Genomic DNA, 24,123 nt, shown 5'->3' on the forward strand with positions numbered 1-24,123 from the left:
TAAGTGTGCATGTCCTTAAACTAATACTTTGTTGAAGCACCTTTTGATTTTATTACAGCACTCAGTCTTTTTGGGTATGAGTCTATCAGCATGGCACATTTTGACTTGGCAAGATTTGCCCACTCTTCTTTGCAAAAACACTCCATATCTGTCAGATTGCGAGGGCATCTCCTGTGCACAGCCCCCTTCAGATCACCCCACATATTTTCAATTGGATTCAGGTCTGGACTCTGGCTGGGCCATTCCAAAACTTTAATCTTCTTCTGGTGAAGCCATTCCTTTGTTGATTTGGATGTATGCTTTGAGTTGTTGTCCTGCTGAAAGATGAAGTTCCTCTTAATATTCAGCTTTCTAGCAGAAGCCTGAAGGTTTTGTGCCAATATTGACTGGTATTTGGAAACAGAGAAACATTGAATGTGTCGGCAGATAGGAACCATTTGGCCCATCTAGTCTGCCCATATACTGAATATTCACTGTATTTGCAGCTACCACTTCTGCAGGAAGGCTATTCCATGCATCCACTACTCTCTCAGTAAAGTAATACTTCCTGATATTACTTTTAAACCTTTGCCCCTCTAATTTAAAACTAAGTCCTCTTGTAGCAGTTTTTCTGCTTTTAAATATTCTCTCCTCTTTTACCTTGTTGATTCCCTTTATGTATTTAAAAGTTTCTATCATATCCCCTCTGTCTCTTCTTTCTTCCAAGCTATACATGTTAAGGTCCTTTAATCTTTCCTGGTAAGTTTTATCCTGCAATCCATGTACCAGTTTAGTAGCTCTTCTCTGAACTCTCTCCAACGTATCAATGTCCTTCTGGAGATATGGTCTCCAGTACTGAGCACAAATACTCCAAATGAGGTCTCACTAGTGCTCTGTAGAGTGGCATGAGCACCTCCCTCTTTCTACTGGTAATGCCTCTCCCTATACACTCTATGACATTGTCTGCCTACCTTTAAGTCTTCTGAAATAATGACCCCTAAATCCCTTTCCTCAGATATTGAGGTTAGGACTGTATCACTGATTTTATATTCTGCTCTTGTTTTTTTACACCCCAGGTGCATTATCTTGCACTTATCAACATTTAATTTTAGTTGCCAGATTTTTGACCATTCCTCTAGTTTAACAAAATCCTTTTCCATTTGGTGTATCCCTCCAGGAACATCAACCCTGTTACAAATCTTTGTGTCATCAGCAAAAAGACACACCTTACCATCGAGGCATTCTGCAATTTCGCTGATAAAGATATTAAACAATATGGGTCACAGAACAGATCCCTTAGTACCCCACTGGTAACAAGTTCATGGTCTGAATATACTCCATTGACTACAACCCTCTGTTGTCTGTCCCTCAGCCACTGCCTAATCCATTCAACAATATGGGAGTCCAAGCTCAAAGACTGCACATTATTGATAAGCCTTCTATGTGGGACAGTATCAAAAGACTTACTAAAGTCTAGATAAGCGATGTCTACTGCACCTCCACCATCTATTATTTTAGTCACCCAATCAAAAAAATCAATAAGATTAGTTTGACATGATCTCCCTGAAGTAAACCCATGCTGTTTTTCATCTTTCAATCCATGGGATTTTAGATGTTCCACAATCCTCCCCTTAAATATGGTTTTCATTAATTTCCCTACTATTGATGTCAGGCTACTACCTTTCTTGTGAATGGGCACAACATTTGCTAATTTCCAATCTTTTGGGATGACTGCTGTTACCAGTGATTAATTAAATAAATATGTTCATAATTCCCTCTAGCTTAACTAAGGCCCCAGTTGCAGCTGAAGAAAAACAGCCCCAAAGCATGATGCTGCCACCACCATGCTTCACTGTGGGTATGGTGTTCTTTTGGTGATGTGCAGTGTTGTTTTTGGACCAAACATATCTTTTGGAATTATGGCCAATTATGGTTTTATCAGACCATAACACCTTTTCCCACATGCTTTTGGAAGACTTCAGATGTGTTTTTACATAATGTAGCCTTGCTTGGATGTTTTTATTCGTAAGAAAAGGCTTTCGTCTTGCCACTCTACCCCATAGCCCAGACATATGAAGAATACGGGAGATTGTTGTCACATGTACCACACAGCCAGTATTTGCCAGATATTCCTGCAGCTCCTTTAATGTTGCCTCTTGGTAGCCTCCCAGACCAGTTTTCTTCTCGTCTTTTCATAAATTTTGGAGGAACATCCAGTTCTTGGTAATGTCACTGTTGTGCCATATTTTCTCCACTTGATGATGACTGTCTTCACTGTGTTCCATGGTATATCTAATGCCTTGGAAATTATTTTGTACCCTTCTCCTGACTGATACCTTTTAACAATGAGATCCCTCTGATACTTTGGAAGCTCTCTGTGGACCATGGGATGCGACTAAGAAAATTTCAGGAAAGACCAACTAGAGCAGCTGAACTTTATTTGGGGTTAATCAGAGGCACTTTAAATGATGGCATATTGATTCCATTTTAGAGGCATACCGTAATTTTGGTGGCCTTGAGTGGTGTTCATATGATGAGACTTTCCGCCAGAAGTTGGCGGTGCACAGCAATATGAAATGGAGATCTAAAGATGTTGGCCTTTGGCTTAGCCTGATGTTGCCACAGCGAGTGGGTTTCCAGGCTAAGCCAAATAATTCATTGGCGTCTGGCGTGAATATAAAGAAAGGAGTTTGCTTTGCATACAACGAATCAGCATGTAAATGGTTGAGTAATTGTAAATAATCGCCATAAGTATTCTTTTTGTGCAGGTGCGCATCCCATGTTTTGATGCTTTAAAAAATCAAATCAAGGAACCCTGCAAAGTCAAAGCAGTAGGGAATTTTCTAAAAGCTCAGACGCCAGTGAAATGGGAAAAAATGTTGCCATGGCTAGAATTATTTCCAGACCGTCTGATAGAGGAAAACATTCTTAATGGATTTTCTAGTTGTTTTTATTTCCCTGGATTCACAGGTAAAGGTTGTGTAATTTTGGATAATTTGCCATCAGTTAGACAGTACATTTATATAGTTGAGGAAAAGATTGTCAAGGAATTAAAAGAGGGTAGGATTGCTGGCCCATTTGATGCCCCACCTTTTTCTGATTTTAGGATATCACCTTTAGGCTTAGAGCCTAAGAAGGATCCTAATGAATTTAGATTAATATATGTCTTATCTTGTCTGTTGAAGGAGTCACTTAAAGATTCATTGGATAAGGAAATTGCATCAGTATCTTATACATCTTTTGATGATGTGGTTTCTTTATTGCGTTCGGTTGGGAAAGGATGTTTCATGGCAAAGGCAGACATTAAGGGCGGCTTTTCTTTTTTTACCAGTACATCCTCAGGAATTTATTTCTTTAGGTTTTCCTTTTAATGGTCAATTTTTCTTTAACAAATGTCTTCCAATGGAGTTTTCCTGGTCTTGCTTCTATTTTAAGACGTTTTCTTCATTTTTGAATTGGGTTGTTACAAAAGAGTTAGGGTTAGATAGTGTTTTGCATTATTTAGATGATTTTTTGTTTATTGGTTCTTTTGCTGATTGTTCGCGTTTATTAGAAGGTTTTATTAGATTTGTCACTATTTTGGTGTTCCGTTGGCTTGGGAAAAGACTGTTTGGCTGTGTCAGGAGATTGAGTTTTTAGGTGTCGTGATTGATTCAATTAATATGGAGTTCAGGCTTCCTATTGAGAAGGTTGAGAAGGCAATTTTTGTGATCAGAAAAATGCTTTCAGCAAAGAAAACTCAGTTGAGAGACTGGGTTTATTTGCATTTGCATCAAGAATCATATCGGTTGAGTGGGTTTTTTCTAGAAGGTTATACATGGAGACTAAAGGGTTCAAATCTCCTCACGCACATGTTAGAATTACTAAAGATTTGAAAGATGATTTAGCGGTTTGAGAGGAATTTTTAATGGTCGTAGTGCTTGGCAGGAGGATTTTAAAGAAGCAAGTTCTTTTGGCTTATATACAAATGCTTCAGAAATAAGGGGTTATGGAGCCTTTTTAAACGATCAATGGTCAGCTGAACCGTGGCCAGATTGGTGGAAGGAGCTAGGTTTGAACGAGAATTTGGTTCTTTTGGAGTTATTTCCTATAGTGGTTTCGTTGGTTATTTGGGGTAATGTTTTTAAGAATAAGAGAGTATTGAATTTTCATATAATAAAGGAATTCTATTCGCAATTAATTGTTTGTCATCTCATATTGAAGTTGTTGTTAGACTATTGCGTTATTTAGTTCACTGTTGTTTAGAATTGAATGTTTGGATCAAAGCTAAGTATATTGCAAGTGAGGATAGTGATATGGCTGATTCTCTTTCCCGTGCACAATGGGAAAGATTCTTTTCTCTAGTGTCGCAAGCAGAGAGAGTGGGAATTCTATGTCCGGAACAGGTTTGGAATTTGATTCAGGTATGATGAACATCTTCATTCAGAAGTCTTTAGTTCCTCAAAAGTGGGATGGATATTCACTGGCATGGAAGAGGTGGTACCAATTTTGTATTGTAAGGAACGTGTCTTGTTTTTTGTTTGATTTAAATGTATTTTTTCAATTTCTTTGTTCTTTGTTAGAGGAAGGGTTTGGTCATTCGGTCTTGCATAAAGCTGTGTCAGGTGTTTCTTTCTTTTTCAAATTAGGCTAGTTTCACACTAGTGGCAGGGGACTCCGGCAGGCTGTTCCGGCGGGTGAACAGCATGCAGTACTTTTAGCCCGGCCACCTCTCGGCATGCGCTGCCGCCGGAACTCCGCCACCACCCCCATTATAGTCAATGGGACGGAGCGGCAGTCTGGGGGCACACGTGAACTAGCGGCAGGATGGATCTGACAGGCTGTTCACCCGCCCGAACAGCCTGCCAGAGTCCCCTGCCACTAGTGTGAAAGTACCCTTAGCAAGTTATCAGTCTTTTTCTAATCAGTTTGTGTTGAAACAGTTTCTTAAAGGTGTTAGGAGATCCCTTATCCAGGCTGATGGGAGACAGCCAATTACATTTGATTTGTTGGGCAACATAGTATCAGTATTTAAGTTTTGCATGTTTTCAGTTTATGAAGCAGTTTTATTTAAAGTAACGTTGGGGTAGCATTCTTTGGAGCATTTCGCACAGGGGAGTTAGAAGCGGCTAATAAGTGGTCAATGGCGCCTTTGAGGTTTGGGGATATTAAATTGAACAGTAATGTGGTATTGTTTTTTATTAGAAAATCAAAGACGGATTAACTGGCGAAAGGGTTGTGGATTAAGCTAGCGGCTTTAGCGGAATCATCATTGTGTAAATTTTTTTAAGTTCAGTAATAAAAATAAAAAAAATCGGACGTTGGAATCTAATATATATAAATTATATGTTCGGCCTAATTTAGTTTTGTAATTTAAATCAATTTCTTTAAGGTTCAAAGCAATTAATCGTTTGGATTCTGGGTCATTCTTTCGTCTTTTGGGCGGAAAGAAGGGCTGCTGAGCGTAATTATTTACAAAAAATGTGTATTGGTTTGTTATTTATTTCAATATTTTGGTTAGGTTTTAGGGGTTTAGGATGGAAACAAATCCTTCCAATCTTGAGAGGTGAGCTACAATGTTTACCCCCGCCGGATGTTTTTATTATCCATGCTGGGGAGAATGATTTTGGAAAAATCAGAACATTAGATTTGATCAATCAAATGAAGGTAGATTTGAGTTATATTAAGTCCCTGTTGCCTGAGGTTACATACATTTTTTTCAGAAATCATCCCACGCTTTATTTGGAAGGGTGGTCAGTTTGGTTTTATCGATAGGATTAGGTAAAGAGTTAATAGAAGTTTGAAGAAATATCTTTCAAGTCTGAATGGTTGGACATTTAGACATACTTAGAGGGTTTCATTCTGGGTCTTTATCGGGACGATTTGGTTCATTTGTCCGATATAGGCTTCGACATTTTCAATTCTGATTTAAAAGATATGATAGATAAGGCCGTGGTTTTTAGGGGGAGGACATGCGGGTTAATACCCGCATGTCTGGTGGCTTGGTCACCCAGCTTTGCTGGGGGGGACAATTATGGATTTACAGATTGTTTAATGGTTATTTATTAATTTATTATTTAATTAATTATTTATGGTTTTATGATTGTTATGTTATTTAACCCTTAATAAAGGACCGTGGCCATTTTGCACTATTATACAGTTATAAGTTTTCAGATTAAAGTTATTGCTCATATGGCACCATGCACTTATAGCTCAGCTCTGGAAGGTCACAGGAGACTACCCGGACTAGATGACATCTGCTCTTCTGACGTGAGGGCATCTATCAGTAGATCTGATACAGAGGCACAGGAGACCCCCCCCCCCATCAGGACTGAGAGACTGCTGCATTTTACATTCCACAAGTCAAGACGATATGTATTTGATGCATGAGCTAAAAATCCAATAATTCAGCGCCCAAGTTTTCCACGTGTGGCCTGATTATCGTTTCTTTCTGGAATAATGAAGAAGGAAATTACAGTGACAAGAAGATATTCCCATCTTTAGTGTTAAAGGGGTTTTCCACAATTAGCAAAAAGTGATCTTCTTTTTATTTAGAAACAGCGCCACCCTTGTGTGAGGTCTGGTATTTTTACCTAGGATGATCCTTGTCTAAAATGTTAGGATAAATTATGGGCAATCCCTTACATATCTAAAAATCAGACATCATATAGTACATGACAATCTCTTTCTGTTAAGAGATCTCTCATTGCTCTGCTAGATTTATATCAAGCTGGCAGCTCAAGGGGAGTGTCTTTCCTGCTGCAGCTAAGGGGGCGTGTCCATGCTCTCCCTATCACAGCTCAGGAGGCAGTTGAAGGATGAAACTGAGCATGTGCGGCCATCTTAGTGAGCAGGATAAAGAATAAAAAACAGCAGGTGGCGCTATACAGATACATTTTACTTAATTGCTCAGCGGCTATGCTAAATTTATAATTACATACAATTACAAAAGTACTCAGATTCTGATGCTAGTTTGAAAAACTATAGAATATTTTTCATGAGACAACACCTTTAAAGGGTTATTCCAGTAATGTAAAGATAGGGGGTAACAATTTAATTTGGTGGGGCCCTACTGCTGAGTCCTATGATCACAAGACCTTGCAGGTCCTCCTGAAATGGACAAACCAACAGGTTGACCATGTACATTGACCCCCCGTTCATCTCAAAAAGTCGAGCGCTGTACTCGGCTATCTCTGTCAGACTCAGATGAATGGAGTGGCAGTCTGCATGCTCCATTCATCTCTATGACACTGCTAGAGGTAGCCAAGTACAGTGCTTGGCTATTCCGGCAGGTACCATAGAGATGAATGGAGCGGCAGGAGCGATAGCCAGCAAGCTAAAATTGCTGCTCCATTAATTTCAGTGCGCCCCCCAAGTTACGGGGTCTCTGTCTCATGAACAGTGGGGGTCTCAGCAGTAGGCTCCCCACAATCTAATAGTTATCTATTATCCTGTGAATAGAGGAAAACTTCAAATTATAGGAATTCCCCTTACACAAAATATGGGGGTTGTTTTGGAAGTCAATGGCCGGCCAGGAAATGGCCTGTGATCTCCTCTTCTGTGGCAACCAGATCAGTGAATCTTTGGGGGCAGGTAAAAATTTAAAGGAAACCTGTCACCATGATTTTGCGCATAGAGCTGGGGACATGGGCTGCTAGATGGCCGCTAGCACATCTGCAGAACCCAGGTCCCATAGCTCTCTGTGCTTTTATTGTGTTAAAAAAACAGTTTTGATCGATATGCAAATTACCTGATATGAGTCCTGTAGCCAGAGATGAGTCAAGCGGAAAGGAGCCCAGCACCGCCCCGCGTCCTCTGAATCTCCTCCTTGCTGGCTGACGTCACAGAGCTGGAGCGCCGAAAACTCTCGCGATGCGCGAGCTAGCGCATGCGTAGTTCGTTCCCTGTGCTGATGCCAGTACAGGGAACGAACATGATGCCGACACTGCGCATGCGCTAGCTCGCGCATCGCGAAATTTCGGCGCTCCAGCTCTGTGACGTCAGCCAGCAAGGAGGAGATTCGGAGGACGGGGGGCGGTGCTGGGCTCCTTTCCCGCTTGACTCATCTCCGGCTACAGGACTCATATCAGGTCATTTGCATATCGATCAAAACTGTTTTTTAACACAATAAAAGCGCAGAGAGCTATGGGACCTGGGTACTGCAGATGTGCTAGCGGCCATCTAGCAGCCCATGTCCCCAGCTCTATGCGCAAAATCATGGTGACAGGTTTCCTTTAACAATAAAGACCATTTTGAGCAAATATACATTTAGTATCCGTATGTAAGGACTATATAAATGTTCATGAAGTCATCGCCTGGCGTCTGTCACCCTACAATTCCTCCCGCTGTCACACAGAGAGACAGAAATCAGACTATTGTGGCAGCTGCCGAGAGAGCGGAGCCTCTAGGTGTAATGGTAACGACTCCGTTGCTCCTAGAGCCTCATTTGTATATAGTAAAACATAATTTTTCTTAACAATGCAGGCACATAAGAACATGGGACCAACACAGATGCCTTCAGCTGCCAAGCGAAGCGCACATGTAACAGGTCAGCCAGTCTCATAGGTACAAATCTGCTGACAGATGCCCTTTAAATACTTTTTTCCTGCAGTCACCTATACACTCGAGTTACAAACCCAGAACATGAGGATATAAGATAATTACATTAACGGTAAAAAGCTTCTCGGAACGCGGTCTCAATGTAAAGGCAGACATACAGTCACAACAGAAGGGAATTGATTAATATGTGCAGGCCTGGGAAGTCACGTGTCCGAGTCAGTCAGAGGATATATTCCTGGTGATCGGACTTGGACAGCGGAAGCTTTACAGGAGAGATCCAACTTCAGATATATAAAAAATTAAAGGGACAATTATAATTGCCGCTGAATTAAATAAAAACAAATCAATAATTATGGGTTCCCCTTCTAACGAATAACCTCACAAAACGCTGACATGGCAAAACAAGCGGGCGGCTGTAATAAATCGCTTGCAGGAAAGCACTTCGGGATCTCATTAGTTCTTATGAAAGTCATTTTACAACACCACAAATGTATAACTATAATGCAGAGTAGTCAAATCACTGACACTTAACTTTGTTAAAGGGAGCCTGTCATCAGGAAGGGCTCTCTGTGTAATAGTGAACCCACAAAATAGCCGCCAGTAAGCCGGCCCCCACAAACAATGTCTAGCTACTGGCTGGCACTTCTGAGGCCATTTTGAGGCAATAATTTTGCCCACATTAAGCCAGAACATCATACTGATATCCTAATCTAAACAGACCTTGGCTTGCTGACAGTTTCCATTTAAAGGTATACAAAATACTTGACCAAATTTGCAGGGCTCCGTTCCTGATATAGGTGCAGGTCCGAGCGGTTGGTACCTGCACCTATAAGACAATAGGGGCATATCCTAGCGATATGCCTCCATTGTCTGAGAAGAGAAAAACACTTTAACTGCTTGGTGCAATAAGGGTATCACCGTTGCACCTTGTTGCACCAAAAGCTCTGCCCTCCCAGCTTTGGGCCACAGGGAATTGGCACATGCGCAGTACAGCCCTGATACTTGCCAGGGTGGAAGCTGTCTGTACTACATAGCCTTGGCAAGCATTAGGGTTGGACTGTGCGTGCACTAATTCCCGAAGTGCCACCACACATCCGTGAGAAGACAGGGCTAGGCGGGATTACATCCGCCCTGCTTGGCCTTTTATTCAAAGCTGGGGGAGGCAGGCATTAATAGTGAGCAGGGCTTTCAGTGCAATGAGGTGAAACGGTGACGCCCTGGTTGCTCCAAGCATCTAATTAGCATCTAATAAAATCACTGATTTCTCAGGAATGAGGGCCCCGATTTGGATGGGGGCATCAGCGTGTGAATCAGCAGACCTGCGCACATCTGACACTGCACTTGCATTACTATGGAGGTATGTAGCGACAGATTCCCTAGACACCGATAAACATCACATTATTACAATGTGTGCGAGAAGTGCCCAACAGGGGACAGCCAACATTGCCCAATTCCATCGTTTTCATCAGACATGGATGACCGGGTAGCTTAGAAGTGGCCAACATGGCCTGGCCGAGAAGCCGCAGAACGCAGTCGTATTCTATTAGCTTCATTCAGTGTTCATTGTAAATGGCCATGTGGACGGTTGTTAAAGGGAACCTGTCACCTCCAACAAACATCCCAAGCCGGCAGCAGTACCTGAGAGTAGCCAGAGCGTGTTTGTAACGATCATTGAAGCAAAAGCTGTAAAAACAATCATTAATCCCCTGCCCGGCGCGCTTCTCTAGTCAGGCTTGAAGTCACGGGGGCAGCGGCCTTCTTGCTTTATGTCACGGTAACCGCGCCCCCTTCCCTGCCCCTTCGCTGTGACAGCGCTTATGCACGACAGTTCGGCTGGCTTTGCCAAACTGCCGGCTGTCAGTCACAGCGAAGGGGCAAGGAAGGGGCCGCTGCCCCCGTGACTTCAAGCCTGACCAGAGAAGCGCGCCAGGCGGGGGATTAAAGAACGTTTTTACAGCTTTTGCTTCACCTGCCTGCAGGAAAAAATGATCGTTACAAACACACTGCTGGCTACTCTCAGGTACTGCTGCCGGCTTGGGATGTTTGTTGGAGGTGACAGGTTCCCTTCAAAGAGGACCTGTCACCACAAAATGCAGTGTAATCTGAAAGCACCATGTTATAGAGCAGGAGTAGCCAAGCAGATTGAGATATAGGGGAAGATTTATCAAACTGGAGTAAAATAGAACTGGCTCAGTTGCCCATAGCAACTAATCAGATTCCTCCTTTTTATTTTTGACAGCTCCTATGGAAAATGAAAGGTGGAATCTGATTGGTTGCTATGGGCAACTAAGCCAGCTCTACTTTAAACCAGTTTGATAAATCTCCCTCATAGTTTTGTGGGAAAAGAATCAGGAAAACCTGTAATTTATACATTTATATTTTTGCTTTTTCTAACAGCTATTGGTACAGGGAGGAGGAGTTATCAGTGACTGACATATACACACAATGCTATCAGTCTCTGATGACTCCTCCCTCCTGTACCGATAGCTCTTCACAGGGCGGCAAAACCCTTAGATTTGGTTCCGCATACGGTCCGAAAAAAAATGGAACGGACACGGAAAGAAAATACGCTCGTGTGCATCAGCCCTAAGAGTAATGTGGAAGTTTTCAAACTTTTGCGCCTATTTTCCAACCTATATATATGTAGTTGCGCCTTATTAGTCGTAAAAGCAGCCTAATTTATTTTCCACTCCAGGGCTGCCGTACTTATCTGCCTGTTTTAAGTGGTGAGCTGCGCCACATTTTGCCTACTTTCATGCAGATGTGCACCTTATTTCAGCTCACTTGCGCCATAATTTAATGCGCATAGTAATTAGACCAGTCTTGGTGAATATGAACCTGTCGTACATTAGAGGTCAGACCAAAATTATTTTTTTTACTTCAAAAAGAAGCGAGCTTGATAAATGTGCCCCATTTAGTAAGCAAGGCCCAACATAGCAAGTGCACTGCACCGGGAATATCATATACTGTCAGTAAAAGAGCCTCTCCAGGCAAAGAAGAAGCCTGACAATAAGGCTACATTCACACGTCAGTATTTTCCTATATCCCGATTTTCGGTCCGTTTTTTGCGGATCCGTTGTTCCTGAAAATGTTTCCGTATGTCATCCGTTTTTTGCGGATCCGCAAAAAACTGAAACATGTATAAATTTCAATAATCAAATAAAGTTGTTTGGAATTCATTGAAAAAAAATTGAAAAAAAAAAAATTTGTTATGTGTTTCCAGGAACGGAATCCGCAAAAAACGGATGACATACGGAATGACATCCGAATGTCTTCCGTTTTTTGCGGATCCATTGACTTTGCATTGTACCAGGATCCGATTTTTGCGGAACATAATAGGACATGTTTTATATTTAAACGGACATGCGGAACGGAACAATGGAAACGGACAGCACACATTGTGCTGTCCGATTTTTTCCAGGACCCATTGAAAATGAATGGGTCCAGATCTGGTCCTGATCTGTTCCGCAAAAAACGGAACAGATCAGGAAAGAAAAAACGGACGTGTGAATGGACCCTAATCCTGAATTTTTACTCAAATTTCGGTTTCTGGAACAGGAGAAAGCTGGTTAAAGGATTTTCCACTTTTTACATTTTGACGGCATAGAGCTGGTGGTAGTCTAACATCAGGCACCTCCATCGATCAGCTGTTCGCGGCAGCCACCAGCATCGGACACATGACAGTGAACACAGTCGGAAGTGGAGCCGCTGATCTGTAGGGGTGCCAGTTGTTGGACCCCTCCCACTATTTGATACTAATGACCTATCAGGAGGATAGGTCATCGGTATCTAAAAGGTGGAAAACCCCTTTAAAGGGCTTCTGTCACCCCACTAAAGTGCTATTTTTTTTTTGGGCTAGTTAAATTAGTTATACTGTGATATATGACAATATAATTGTGTTACTTACTTTGATCCAGCAGTTTCTTCAAAAAACGAAGTTTTAATATATGTAAATTCGGTCTCTACCAGCAAGTAGGGCGTCTACTTGCTGGTAGCTGCTGCAGAAATCCGCCCCCTCGTCGTGTTGATTGACAGGGCCAGCCGGGATCTCCTCCTCCGGCCAGCCCTGTCGGCATTTCAAAAATCGCGCGCCTGTGTGGATTCGGCGCAGGCGCTCTGAGATGAGGAGGCTCGTCTCCTCAGAACTCCCTCAGTGCGCCTGCGCCGATGACGTCTTCTATTTCGGTGATGTCATCGGCGCAGGCGCACTGAGGGAGTTCTGAGGAGACGAGCCTCCTCATCTCAGAGCGCCTGCGCCGAATCCACACAGGCGCGCGATTTTTGAAATGCCGACAGGGCTGGCCGGAGGAGGAGATCCCGGCTGGCCCTGTCAATCAACACGACGAGGGGGCGGATTTCTGCAGCAGCTACCAGCAAGTAGACGCCCTACTTGCTGGTAGAGACCGAATTTACATATATTAAAACTTCGTTTTTTGAAGAAACTGCTGGATCAAAGTAAGTAACACAATTATATTGTCATATATCACAATATAACTAATTTCACCAGCCCAAAAAAAAAAATCACTTTAGTGGGGTGACAGAAGCCCTTTAAGGGTTGTTTTCTATTGTGTTAGCAGTGTACGTTTACTACAGGTGCTCCGGTCACATATATAAACGGAACCACAGACTCCCTTTAAATTCCTGCTTATTCTATGCTTAGGAGTCCAGTGGGCGTGTCCTATCAGTGGAGGCGGTCAATGGCTACTTAGGACCGCCCACTCTATATCAGTCATCTGCTCTATATGATGACGCCTGCAGACTGCACTGCGTGTTCAATGTGACAGGTTCCTAGGTACCACTGCCACGTTAGCTGTTTTTTGTTCTGTCACCCGGTCACCTAGAAGGGCCTGACTCCTCCAAATCAATAGAATGGTAGCTACAGCACAGGCCCTGACCGTTTTTCTTTCTAAGCTCACGAAATGTGTTCTAACGGGGTATTCCCCTATCATGTCTCCCCCTTTCCCGCTCTTTTATTTCAGATTTTACCTCAAGATTGAAATGTGGACCGGTTCCAGCTGGTTTAAGTAGATCTTCTGAGGCAGCTGTAGCTCCGCGGCTGATGCTGTGGCAGAATACCAGGTCCTGATTTGTTGCCCTGCTTTCGTCGGGAAGGATTTCTCTTTTAAATTGTGGGGTCTAGCGGCGCTTCTGGGTCAGTTTGAAGAGGACCGGATCGTCGCCCCGCTCTCCCTCCCTAATTATTTTTCTTATCTGTCGCTTTGCTTTATTAGAGGGGCAGTGTTTCTGAGTGGATTCCGGTATTGATCTAATGACTTGATGGTTCGTTAAATTATGATGATTGTTTTTTTAATTATTTATTAAATTATTTACTATGGTTTTACCCTTAATAAAGCCTTGTGGCCATTTTATTCCAAAGAAGAAGTTGTTGTGTGTTTATTTTTAGCGGTAAGTTGTGGCAATGTAGAAAGGTGCCATTTGCCTCCATGTCGTTGTGTAGCCTTATCCTTACGTACAGATTAAGATGGAGACATTCTGCTTCAGAAAAGCCGCAACGCATCATTATTTCCACTGCTGAATGTTATCCACAGTGAGACACAGGGAGGGGACTGACGCTTTTCACCTCCATAGCATAACATGGGGTAAGTCTTTACGCCCCATATTTTCTGGCAAGTTCAGATTTTTCTGTCATGTGTGAAGGCCCCCTAAGTGTCCCAGCGGTCGGACCCGGACCACCATTGCTTTATGAGATGGGAATGCCCCTTTAAGAAAATGAGGAAATGTCCTACGTTGGAAGGAAACCTATAAACCATACATTATGCAGATGCTCAGCCGACTAATTGCCCTGTTTTCTCTGCTGTAGCACCGCTGATAACCTAACCCAAATATTTCTGCCTTTCGAGGATATCTTATGTGAGAAAATAGCATACACAGTTTCTACAATTAAGCCTAGCACACTAATGATAAAACCCCTGAATGTGCTCGCAGCCATGTCAATGACCCCAGCCGAGCAGCGAGTGTGTCTGTCGACTGCAGTCTGAATGTGTGTAGATTTAGCCTCAGGGTCTGCAGCTCACACAAGGAAAGGGTTAAATAAGCGCTCAGGATGCAGCCTAACCTGGCGCTGCTGTGGCCACCGGGAGACGAGCCGCTGCCCTTTAGGACAAGTTTCATTCTAGTTATAGGCAACAATGGCAAATCATCTGTCATTCAGGAACGGAGGCAGCTCTGCCCGCGGCTACCGCAGAATAGCTGAGCGCTGCCAATCAAATACAAAAGAGCGTTTACAGGACAGGCTCCGCGTCGCAGATTAGTTCCTCCATCACATGAACATCGACGTATAGTATAGAAAGGCATTTAGAAACATCACCTACATGGGTGTAAAGTAGGGGTAAATGTTGAAGCCCTGGCAAAGTTACTGCCCATCAAAGGTCTGATTAATAGTGGTAGTGAAAGGCTTTTCTACCTGAGTACTTTCATGCAGCCAGGGCTGGCATCAGGGTTAGGCACAGTAGGCAGCTGCTTAGGGCACCATTAAGGGTCCATTCACATGTCCACAAGTGTTTTGCGGTCTGCAAATTTTGCGGACCACACATGGCCGGAACTGTGCTAGAAATACCACAGAACGGAACTACGGATGCGGACAGCACACGGTGTACTGTCCGTATCTTTTGCCACCCCATTGAAATGAATGGGTCTGGACCCGTTCTGCAAAATTGCGGAACAGATGCGGACCAATTCATGCGGACGTGTGAATGGACCTTAATGGTCTGGGGTACGAGCACACTGCATTAAGAACTGCTCATGTGTATAGTGTGGGCATGTATTAAAAGGGTTTTCTGGAACTTATCAGATTGGTGGGGGTCCGACACCCAGCACCCCTACAGATCGGCCAGAAACTACACAAAGTAGTCTCCAGTCCCAGCGTACAGTATCGGCCATCAATATCTAAATACTGGAAAACCCCTTTGATACGACCACTAGGAATAGGTGTGGCAGGATAGTGGGGGTAATTACATGAATAATTCTCCATCTACAGCTATTATTCTGGATCTAAGGAAAGGAGTTTATTGCACCAAGACAACTTGTCTCTCCCCAATGGCATCACAACTGCTAAATAATTATCACCGATACTGGTTCAACCATAGAAAGCCCCTTTAAGGAGGACCTGTCCCTCTCCTAACATGTCTGCTTTAGTAACTACTTGCATTCCCCATGTAATAACAATTCTGCTAAAACCGAGGTGGACCTTTATTGTAAACTGCTGGCAATTTATTCATACACTTCTAGCAGGAATAATATTGAAATGGTACAACATAGGTTTATAAATGAATCACTAGCAGTTTGCAATAAAGGTCCAGCTGGGTGTTACCAGTTGGGGGCTTGTTCCTGCACAGTCTGAAACTGGCATCACTGATCGTATAGTGTCAGACTGTGGAGGGACACAACCCCTACTGGTAAAACCCAGGAGGACCTTTATTGCAAACTGCTGGCAATTTATTCATACGCTTCTAGCAGGAATAATAGTGGAATGGTACAACATAAAGTTATACAAATAGATTGATAGAATTGTTATTACATGGGGGATCACAGCCATGTCAGGAGAGAGGACGGGTCCTCCTTACCGTAGCCTTGAGTAGGGAGAGAGTCGAGAGGAGGAAATAATCTCATTGGGAATCCGTCCAGTTGTCAGCCAGTCTCGAACCTAGAAAATCCGTTTTTCAGCTCCGTCCCCTCTGTTCACACAGGAATATTATCTGAGCAATGCAAGAAAATACCACAATACCACCTCTATATATAAAATAAAATATTATTATTAATTATGAATAATTATGACCTAAGAAGAATAAGTATCCTCCCCACAATGGCAGAGGTCAGTCTACAAGGTGCAAGTTCACACGTACAGGTTTCTGTCAGGATTTACAGGCTGACTCCACACTGAAGCCCGGGCAGGATCTGTCCCCGGCATTACCAGAGAGTGGATTATTCACACCTTACACACATGCTCGGACAAATTACTGCCGAATAGTGAATGAGTTATGGATTTTTAAATCCACATTCCGCACGGAAAAGCCACTAATTATTAGGCTCTATTCACATGGCGGATTTTTGCTATTTTTTTCAATGTGGTGTCTGCGCCAAATCATGTGTCGTTTCTGCACCTTACATTGTTTTCGGTGGGAGTCCACACCGCCGCTCATGCTGCCGCGGATGATTTACGCGTGGTTTCCCAGAGCATGTCCATTCTTGCCGCGGTTTCTGCGCGGACACCACCGTAAGACGGCCCGCGGCACTGAAGGTGAAGAAAGCAGAAGAAATCCACTGCGGCTTTTGACACTGTCCCTGGGAGCGGATTTGCCAAGCTGTGTGAACATGGCCTTAAAGGATCAGGTCCATCGTGTAGGAGAAGGTCTGAACTGCTGTTTTCATACAGCAAATACCACGGGACAGACAAAAACATTATTAGGAATAGGTGACGGCAGCCTAAGGCAGGGCGTATAAGATCAGGCAACAGCACAATGTCCACTAACAGCACAAGGGACCTTGTGCCACACCAGTGTTTTGCAGAAGAAGGCAATTTTATTGCCCAGAATAGAGTGGAAAATTCACTCCTTGGGGGTATAGTCCTGACAAGTATTTTCTTTAAAATAGACTATAAACAGTGATATTGTCCGACTATAAGACACTCCAAGCGACAACAGCAAATAAAAGCCCAAAACACAACCCTGTTACGTCTAACACACTTGGCTCTGCTTCATCTTTCAAACTCAGCTCTGCACGTCAACACTCCTACATCCGTCAAACTCAGCTCTCCTACAGACTTTACCTTGCTTAAGGGTTCACCGCTACACGGCGACATTTGTCGGGTCGCAGGAAAGTCGTGCGACACAAAAATATGTACGACTATGTATGACACAGGCGAGTTGGGGTCACGCGTGACGTACCTCAAAGTCCAGTGAGGGGCAACACAATCCAACAAGTCTGGATATTTTGAGGCACATTGCATCACTATGGCGTGAAATGTCGCATGCCTTTTTTGTTGCGTGACACATGTCCTAAACCCTTTAGCTCTGCTACATCTGGTCAATTCAGCCTTCCTATGTACATTTTACAGATTCACATGTGCTATGGCAAACTCAGCTCTGCTACATATGGTAAACTCAGTCCTACTGCAGCTGATTCGTCTGCAGGAAGTTCCTGCTGAGGGCCACCTACCTGAGGAGAGTGAGGAGCCCGACAGGCTGGAGTTGCTGGATGCTGCCATGCTGGACAGCTCTGGGGAGGCAGCCGCTCTCCTCTAGCCCATGTCAGCGAGCGCCGTGCATCCTCCCACCACTTCCTGCTACCCCGTCAGATGACGTCCTCCCAGGTGTCAGTGTGCTCGGCGCTGTCACCCCGGAGTGCTGGAGCCGGTGCAGGGTGCCCACAGCCCGGGCAGCCTCCTCCCGCCCCCCGTCTATGCTGGAGCCTGCCCTCTCCTGCTTCTTCTTCCAGCCCAGACTGAAGAGTGAACTTGTGGATGGCATCCAAGTGCTGCTATCTGCAAACATTGCACAAGAGGTGTGTGTGGCATCAGGTTACTCCATAGCAATAAGGGGGAGCTCTGGTCAAAACCTTCTAATCAGTAATCCCTTTTGAATAGGCTAAGTGGTGCCAGCAGCTCAACCCCAGGGCAGTGCCAGTCTTTATTAGGCTGGATTTGGATTAGGTTGTTACAATTTCCATCCGCAGACATGGGTGGGTGTCGGTATAGCAATGAGGCAGGGGAAGCGGCTGCTATGTGGCCCGAACTCAAAAGGGGCCCCTCTGGGAGAAGGACTAAAAGATTTTATCAGGTCCCCCTCAACAGTATTAGGGCTCATGCACACGACCGTATGTATTTTGTGGTCCGCAAAAAAGGGATCTGCAAAAGAGGCCTCATGCACACGACCGTTGTGTGTTTTGCAGTCCGCAAATTGCAGTTTCCGCAAAACACGGATGGTGTCCAATTGTGGAATGGCACGGACAGCCATTGATATAACTGCCTATTCTTGTCCGCAAAACGGAGAAGAACAAGACAGGTTATATTTTTTTAGCGGACTACGGAACGGAGCAACGGATGGGGACAGCACACAGAGTGCTGTCCGCATCTTTTGCGGCCCCATTGAAGTGAATGGGTCCGCATCAAAGTCGCAAAAACTGCGGCTCCGATGAGGACCAAAACAAGGGTCGTGTGCATGAGGCCAAATACGGATAACGTCCGTGTGCATTCTGTATTTTGCGTAACGGAACAGCTGGCCCCTAATAGAACAGTCCTATCCTTGTCCGTAATGCGGACAATAATAGGATATGTTCTATTTTTTGGCGGGACGGACATACGGAAACGGAATGCACACGGAGTAACTTTAGTTTTTTTGCATGAGTCCTTATACAGTGACATGACGTATATAGCATGCTTCCCAAGTCCTCTTTTTGACCTGGGGAATGAATGCATAAATCTGCATTAAAGGGATTATCCCATCTTAGACAACGGGGGGCATATCGCTAGGATATGCCCCCATTGTCTGATAGGTGCGGGTCCCACCTCTTTGACCCGCACCTACAAGGAGAATGAAGCCGGGGAGAGTTGTGGCTAGAGGACCCCGGGTTTCCCGGGGTCTGTCCACCACCAGGTGCAGCTCCCCGCCTCTCCTATTGAAGTGAATGGGAGCGCACCGTGCATGCGCGGCCATTGCTCCCATTCATTTCTATGGGGCCGACGGAAATAGCCAAGCTAGTGCTCAGCTATTTTCGACGGCTCCATAGAAATGAATGGAGGGCGGCAGCACATGTGCAATGCGCCCTCCTCAACTTTCTCCGCTCCGTTCTCCTTGTAGGTGCGGATCCCAGAGGTGAGACCCGCACCTATCAGACAATGGGGGCATATCCTAGCGATATGCCCCCATTGTCTAAGATGGGAATACCCCTTTAATACATTTTCTAAATTATTCTGATGACTAGTATTTAAATGGATATTGAAGCACAAGAAAAAATTTCCCCAGAGGCTGCACCTGCTGTAAAAAATAACGGAGCTTACACTCACTTAACCGATCCCCAGCTGCTACAATTGTGAGGGAGTCAGTAATTATGCTTTGGACGTGGCCAAGTATGAAAAAAACTGCCGTGATGCACGCCGCACATATTGTCCCTCTTTGCTATTTTCAAAAGTTGGGAGGTATATAGTATATATTTGTAGGAAACGGACAGAGCGGCTGCTGGGCCTGGTCTGAGAGAGCGATCTTAACTAGCTACAGGAGTGGTCGGGTTCCTGCGGAAGGGGGGGCATTTAAAAATTTGCTGTGGGGGCCAGTCAGTTCTAATTATGCCACCACAATGAGGTGCATCAGTTTTTTCCCTTCAATCGATTCACTTCAATGCAGGGTGCAGATTGGCCATAGACAGGGAAATTTCCCGGTGGGCCGATGCCCAGGGGGCCTCCTGAGCCCTCCTCACAACCGGCCAGTGGAAGTTTTTGGTAATGTATTTTCTGAAGGACTGTGGTATTTGGCTCTGTTGGGTGGTATAATGTGCTTTATTATAGTATTGCCTACTTGTATTGGCCCTGCCTTCCATCAGTTTGGACCCCACTTTAAGTTCCTAGTCCGCCCCCACTTCAGTGGTTGAGTCTTGGACTGAAAATGGATGAGAATGCTGCACGCTGCAAATTTCTCTGCACAGACCAACAGTCGTGTGATTTACACCATGGGTCCATGTGCTAAGCTGGTGCAGTCCTGACGGCACACGGACAGAAATTACAGTCATTTGAATGAGGATAATGGTTAGATTAGTGCAAGTCCCATCGCTGGAAATGTAACGCCCCAGAGTGTCATGGTCTTACCTTCTTGCTGTTCTCCTTCGTTTGACATGTGCTGGCGGCCATCTTGGTTTCTGGGTTTCTTGTAGCCTCCCACCCTGCGGCTCTCCTTCCCACTGGGAGGAGCTGGATGCCTAGCTCATATATATAGGAGGTCTGTGGCTTCAGTTCCTTGCTTGGTCCTCCTGTGTTCACATGCTTCTAAGACTGCTGCTGCTTCTGGTTCCTGATCCTGGCTTCGTCTGACTACCCTGCTGGTTCCTGATCCAGGCTTCGTCTGACTACCCTTCTGGTTCCTGACCTCTGGCTTCGCAAGACCCTGCTTCGGTTTAGCCATCCGTTTGGACTTTTGCCTGACAGCTTGATTTTCAATAAAGCCTTCTTATTTCCACTTATCTCTTGTTGTACGTCTGGTTCATGGTTCCATGACATTAGGACCAAGCCATGAATTCTGACGGTACAGGGCCATCCTCGCTACCTACGCTGGTTGCCAGACTTGATCAGCAGGATCACCTGTTGGGTCGGTTCGCTGTGGCGTTGCAAACCCTGCTTGAACGCACGGCTCATTTAGCTTCCGTTGCCGATGGGTCGGTTGTCGCTCCTGGGCCCGCTCCTACTGCCGCTCCGGTTGTTGCGCCAGAGTCTACCCCGACACCTGTTGCTGCGCCTGCGGTGTTTCGGGGTATGACCGGTTCTGCCCCCCTTCCACAGCGCTTTGGGGGAGAGCCAACTCAGTGCCGTGGTTTCCTTAACCAGGTGGGCATTTATTTCGAGTTGCTGCCACATGCCTTCCCTACTGAGAGATCAAAGGTGGGCTTCTTGATCTCGCTGCTCTCGGACAAGGCCTTGGCCTGGGCCAGCCCTTTATGGGAGAACAACAATCCGGTGGTTGCCGAGTTTTCCGGTTTTGTTGCTTCTCTTCGGAAGGTATTCGATGTGCCGGCTCGTGCTGCCTCTGCTGCGAAGCTCCTTATGTCCATCAGACAGGGTTCACGATCCGTAGCTGAATACGCCATTGAGTTTCGTACCCTGGCAGCAGAGGTGGGCTGGAATAATGAGGCTCTGGTCGCTGCTTTCTCTCATGGTCTCTCGGATGCCTTGAAGGATGAGGTTGCAGCTAAGGACCTACCAGTGGAGCTCGAGTCTCTTATTTCTTTCCTGATTTTGATTGACACCAGACTCAGGGAGAGACCTTCCTTTAAGGAGAGCCTGCGGAGGTCTTCTAACAGATTGGCGCCTACGTTTGCTGTCCCACCCGTGCCTCCCTCTCCTCCCACGCCTCCTGGGGATGACTTGTCTGGGGGTGAACCCATGCAGCTGGGGTTTGCTCGCCTGTCCGAGGGGGAGAGGGTACTCCGGAGACGCGAGGGCCGATGCATGTACTGTGGTCTCGGTGGGCATTTTCGGTTGGCATGCCCGAACCGTCCGGGAAACGCTCGCACCTGAGATCCTGTCGGGGGCAGATCTTGGGTGGAGTCTTCTCGTCCCCGGTTTCCCGTGTTGACAAACCACTGATTACTGTTGTCCTCTCCTGGGTCGGGGGCTCGGTGACGACCCAGGCGTTGGTGGACTCTGGTGCTGGTGGTTTGTTCATTGATAGTGTGTTCGCTGCCGCCAATTCCATTCCTCTGCAGCCTCGAGGTTCCCCACTGGCTCTTGAGGCAATAGACGGCAGACCCCTTCTGCCGCCACACGTGACTCATGAGACCCTTCCAGTGGGGATGGCCATTGGTGCCGTTCACAGAGAGTCGGTCTGTCTCCAGGTTATTTCGTCTCCACACTATTCGGTGGTCTTGGGGTACCCCTGGCTCCAGAAGCATAATCCGACTTTCGATTGATCGGCCGAGATCCTCTCGTGGTCACCGCAGTGTGGGGCTAGTTGCATCCATGGGTCTGTCAAGTTGCTGTGTACTTCCTCGGACTCTCTGTTGCCTCCTGAATACGAGGAGTACCGGGATGTATTCGATAAGGTGCGTGCGGTTGCCCTACCTCCGCACCGCCCATACGATTGTGCCATAGAGTTACAATCTGGTGCCGTTCCTCCTCGTGGCAAGGTCTATCCACTGTCGGTAGCGGAGAATGAGGCCATGGAGGAGTACGTGAGGGAGGCGCTTTCACGCGGACACATTCGCAAATCCTCGTCCCCGGCAGGGGCTGGATTTTTCTTTGTGAAAAAGAAGGGCGGTGAGTTGAGGCCTTGCATCGATTACAGGGGTCTCAATCGCATCACGATCAAGAACGCTTACCCGATACCCTTGATTTCCGAGCTGTTCGATCGCCTCAAAGGGGCCACGGTCTTTACCAAACTCGACCTGAGGGCGGCATATAACCTGGTAAGGATCAAGGCGGGCGATGAGTGGAAGACCGCGTTTAACACCAGGACCGGTCATTATGAATCCTTGGTTATGCCCTTTGGGTTGTGCAATGCGCCCGCAGTCTTCCAGGAATTCATCAACAATGTTTTCCGTGACCTGTTGCAGCAGTGTGTGGTGGTCTATTTGGATGACATCTTGGTATATTCTGAATCCATGGAGGCCCACATTCTGGATGTCAGACGAGTGTTGCAACGGTTACGAGAGAACAAGCTGTTCGGTAAGCTTGAGAAATGCGAATTTCACCGATCCCAGGTAACCTTCTTAGGTTACATCATTTCCGCTGAGGGGTTCTCCATGGATCCTGAGAAGGTTTCGGCTGTCTTACAGTGGCCCCAGCCCAGTGGTCTTCGTGCCCTGCAGCGCTTTTTGGGCTTCGCCAATTATTATCGGAAGTTCATCAGGGACTTTTCCATGCTAGCCAAGCCTCTCACGGATCTGACCAGGAAGGGCAGTAATCCCCAGGTCTGGCCGCTCGAGGCCATCCGAGCTTTTGAGGCTCTAAAGTCCGCCTTTGTGTCGGCTCCGATTCTGTCGCATCCCAACCCTGGGTTGCCTTTTGTCCTCGAGGTGGACGCGTCTGAGACGGGAGTAGGCGCCCTTCTGTCTCAGCGTAGAACACCAGAGGGTCCTCTGCTTCCTTGTGGGTTTTACTCCCGGAAACTGTCTTCCGCGGAGTGCAACTATCAGATTGGTGACAGGGAGTTATTGGCCATCGTGCAGGCCCTTAAAGAATGGAGGCACTTGCTCGAGGGCTCGGTGGTTCCGGTTCTCATCCTGACGGACCACAAGAATCTGACCTACCTCTCTGAGGCCAAGAGATTGACACCACGTCAGGCCAGATGGGCTCTGTTCTTGTCACGTTTTAATTACGTGGTCTCCTACCTACCCGGTTCCAAGAACATCAGAGCGGATGCCTTATCACGGCAGTACTCCGAGCTGTCCGGGGAGGAGTCGATTCCGACTTCGGTCATACCTCCGAATCAGATCCTGGCCGCCATTCGCACCAGCCTGACCTCTCCCCTGGGTGAGCAGATTTTGGCGGCTCAATCTGGTGCTCCCTCTGGGAGACCCAACGGCAGATGTTTTGTGCCTGAGGAGTTGCGCACTCGGTTGTTGCGAACCTACCATAACTCCAAGGCCGCGGGGCATCCTGGAAAGAATCAGCTGTCCTGGGCTGTTTCACGTCTGTTCTGGTGGCCTTCTCTATGTTCCGACATCGCCGCATATGTAGCGGCATGCTCCGTTTGTGCCCAGAGTAAGTCCCCTCGGCACCTTCCGTTGGGTCTTTTGCAACCCATAGCCACCTGATTTTGATTGACACCAGACTCAGGGAGAGACCTTCCTTTAAGGAGAGCCTGCGGAGGTCTTCTAACAGATTGGCGCCTACGTTTGCTGTCCCACCCGTGCCTCCCTCTCCTCCCACGCCTCCTGGGGATGACT

General features: G+C 46.0%; 1 protein-coding gene across 2 annotated transcripts in view; it reads right to left on the reverse strand.

Annotated features, from left to right (window-relative positions):
- Positions 1-17,955, reverse strand: part of CHN2 (chimerin 2) — a 365,034-nt gene extending 347,079 nt beyond the window's left edge. For both annotated transcript variants that reach the window (XR_006389957.1, XM_044293227.1), the window contains exon 1: positions 17,692-17,955. Coding sequence is in view for 1 of the 2 variants with exons in the window: in XM_044293227.1 (XP_044149162.1) it covers positions 17,692-17,740 (49 nt within the window). In the remaining variant the exon portion in view is untranslated. The remainder of the gene's footprint in view (positions 1-17,691) is intronic.
- Between the last annotated feature and the right edge of the window lie 6,168 nt (positions 17,956-24,123).

The sequence above is a fragment of the Bufo gargarizans genome, chromosome 5 (assembly GCF_014858855.1).
Source record: "Bufo gargarizans isolate SCDJY-AF-19 chromosome 5, ASM1485885v1, whole genome shotgun sequence".
NCBI classification, from domain to species: domain Eukaryota; kingdom Metazoa; phylum Chordata; class Amphibia; order Anura; family Bufonidae; genus Bufo; species Bufo gargarizans.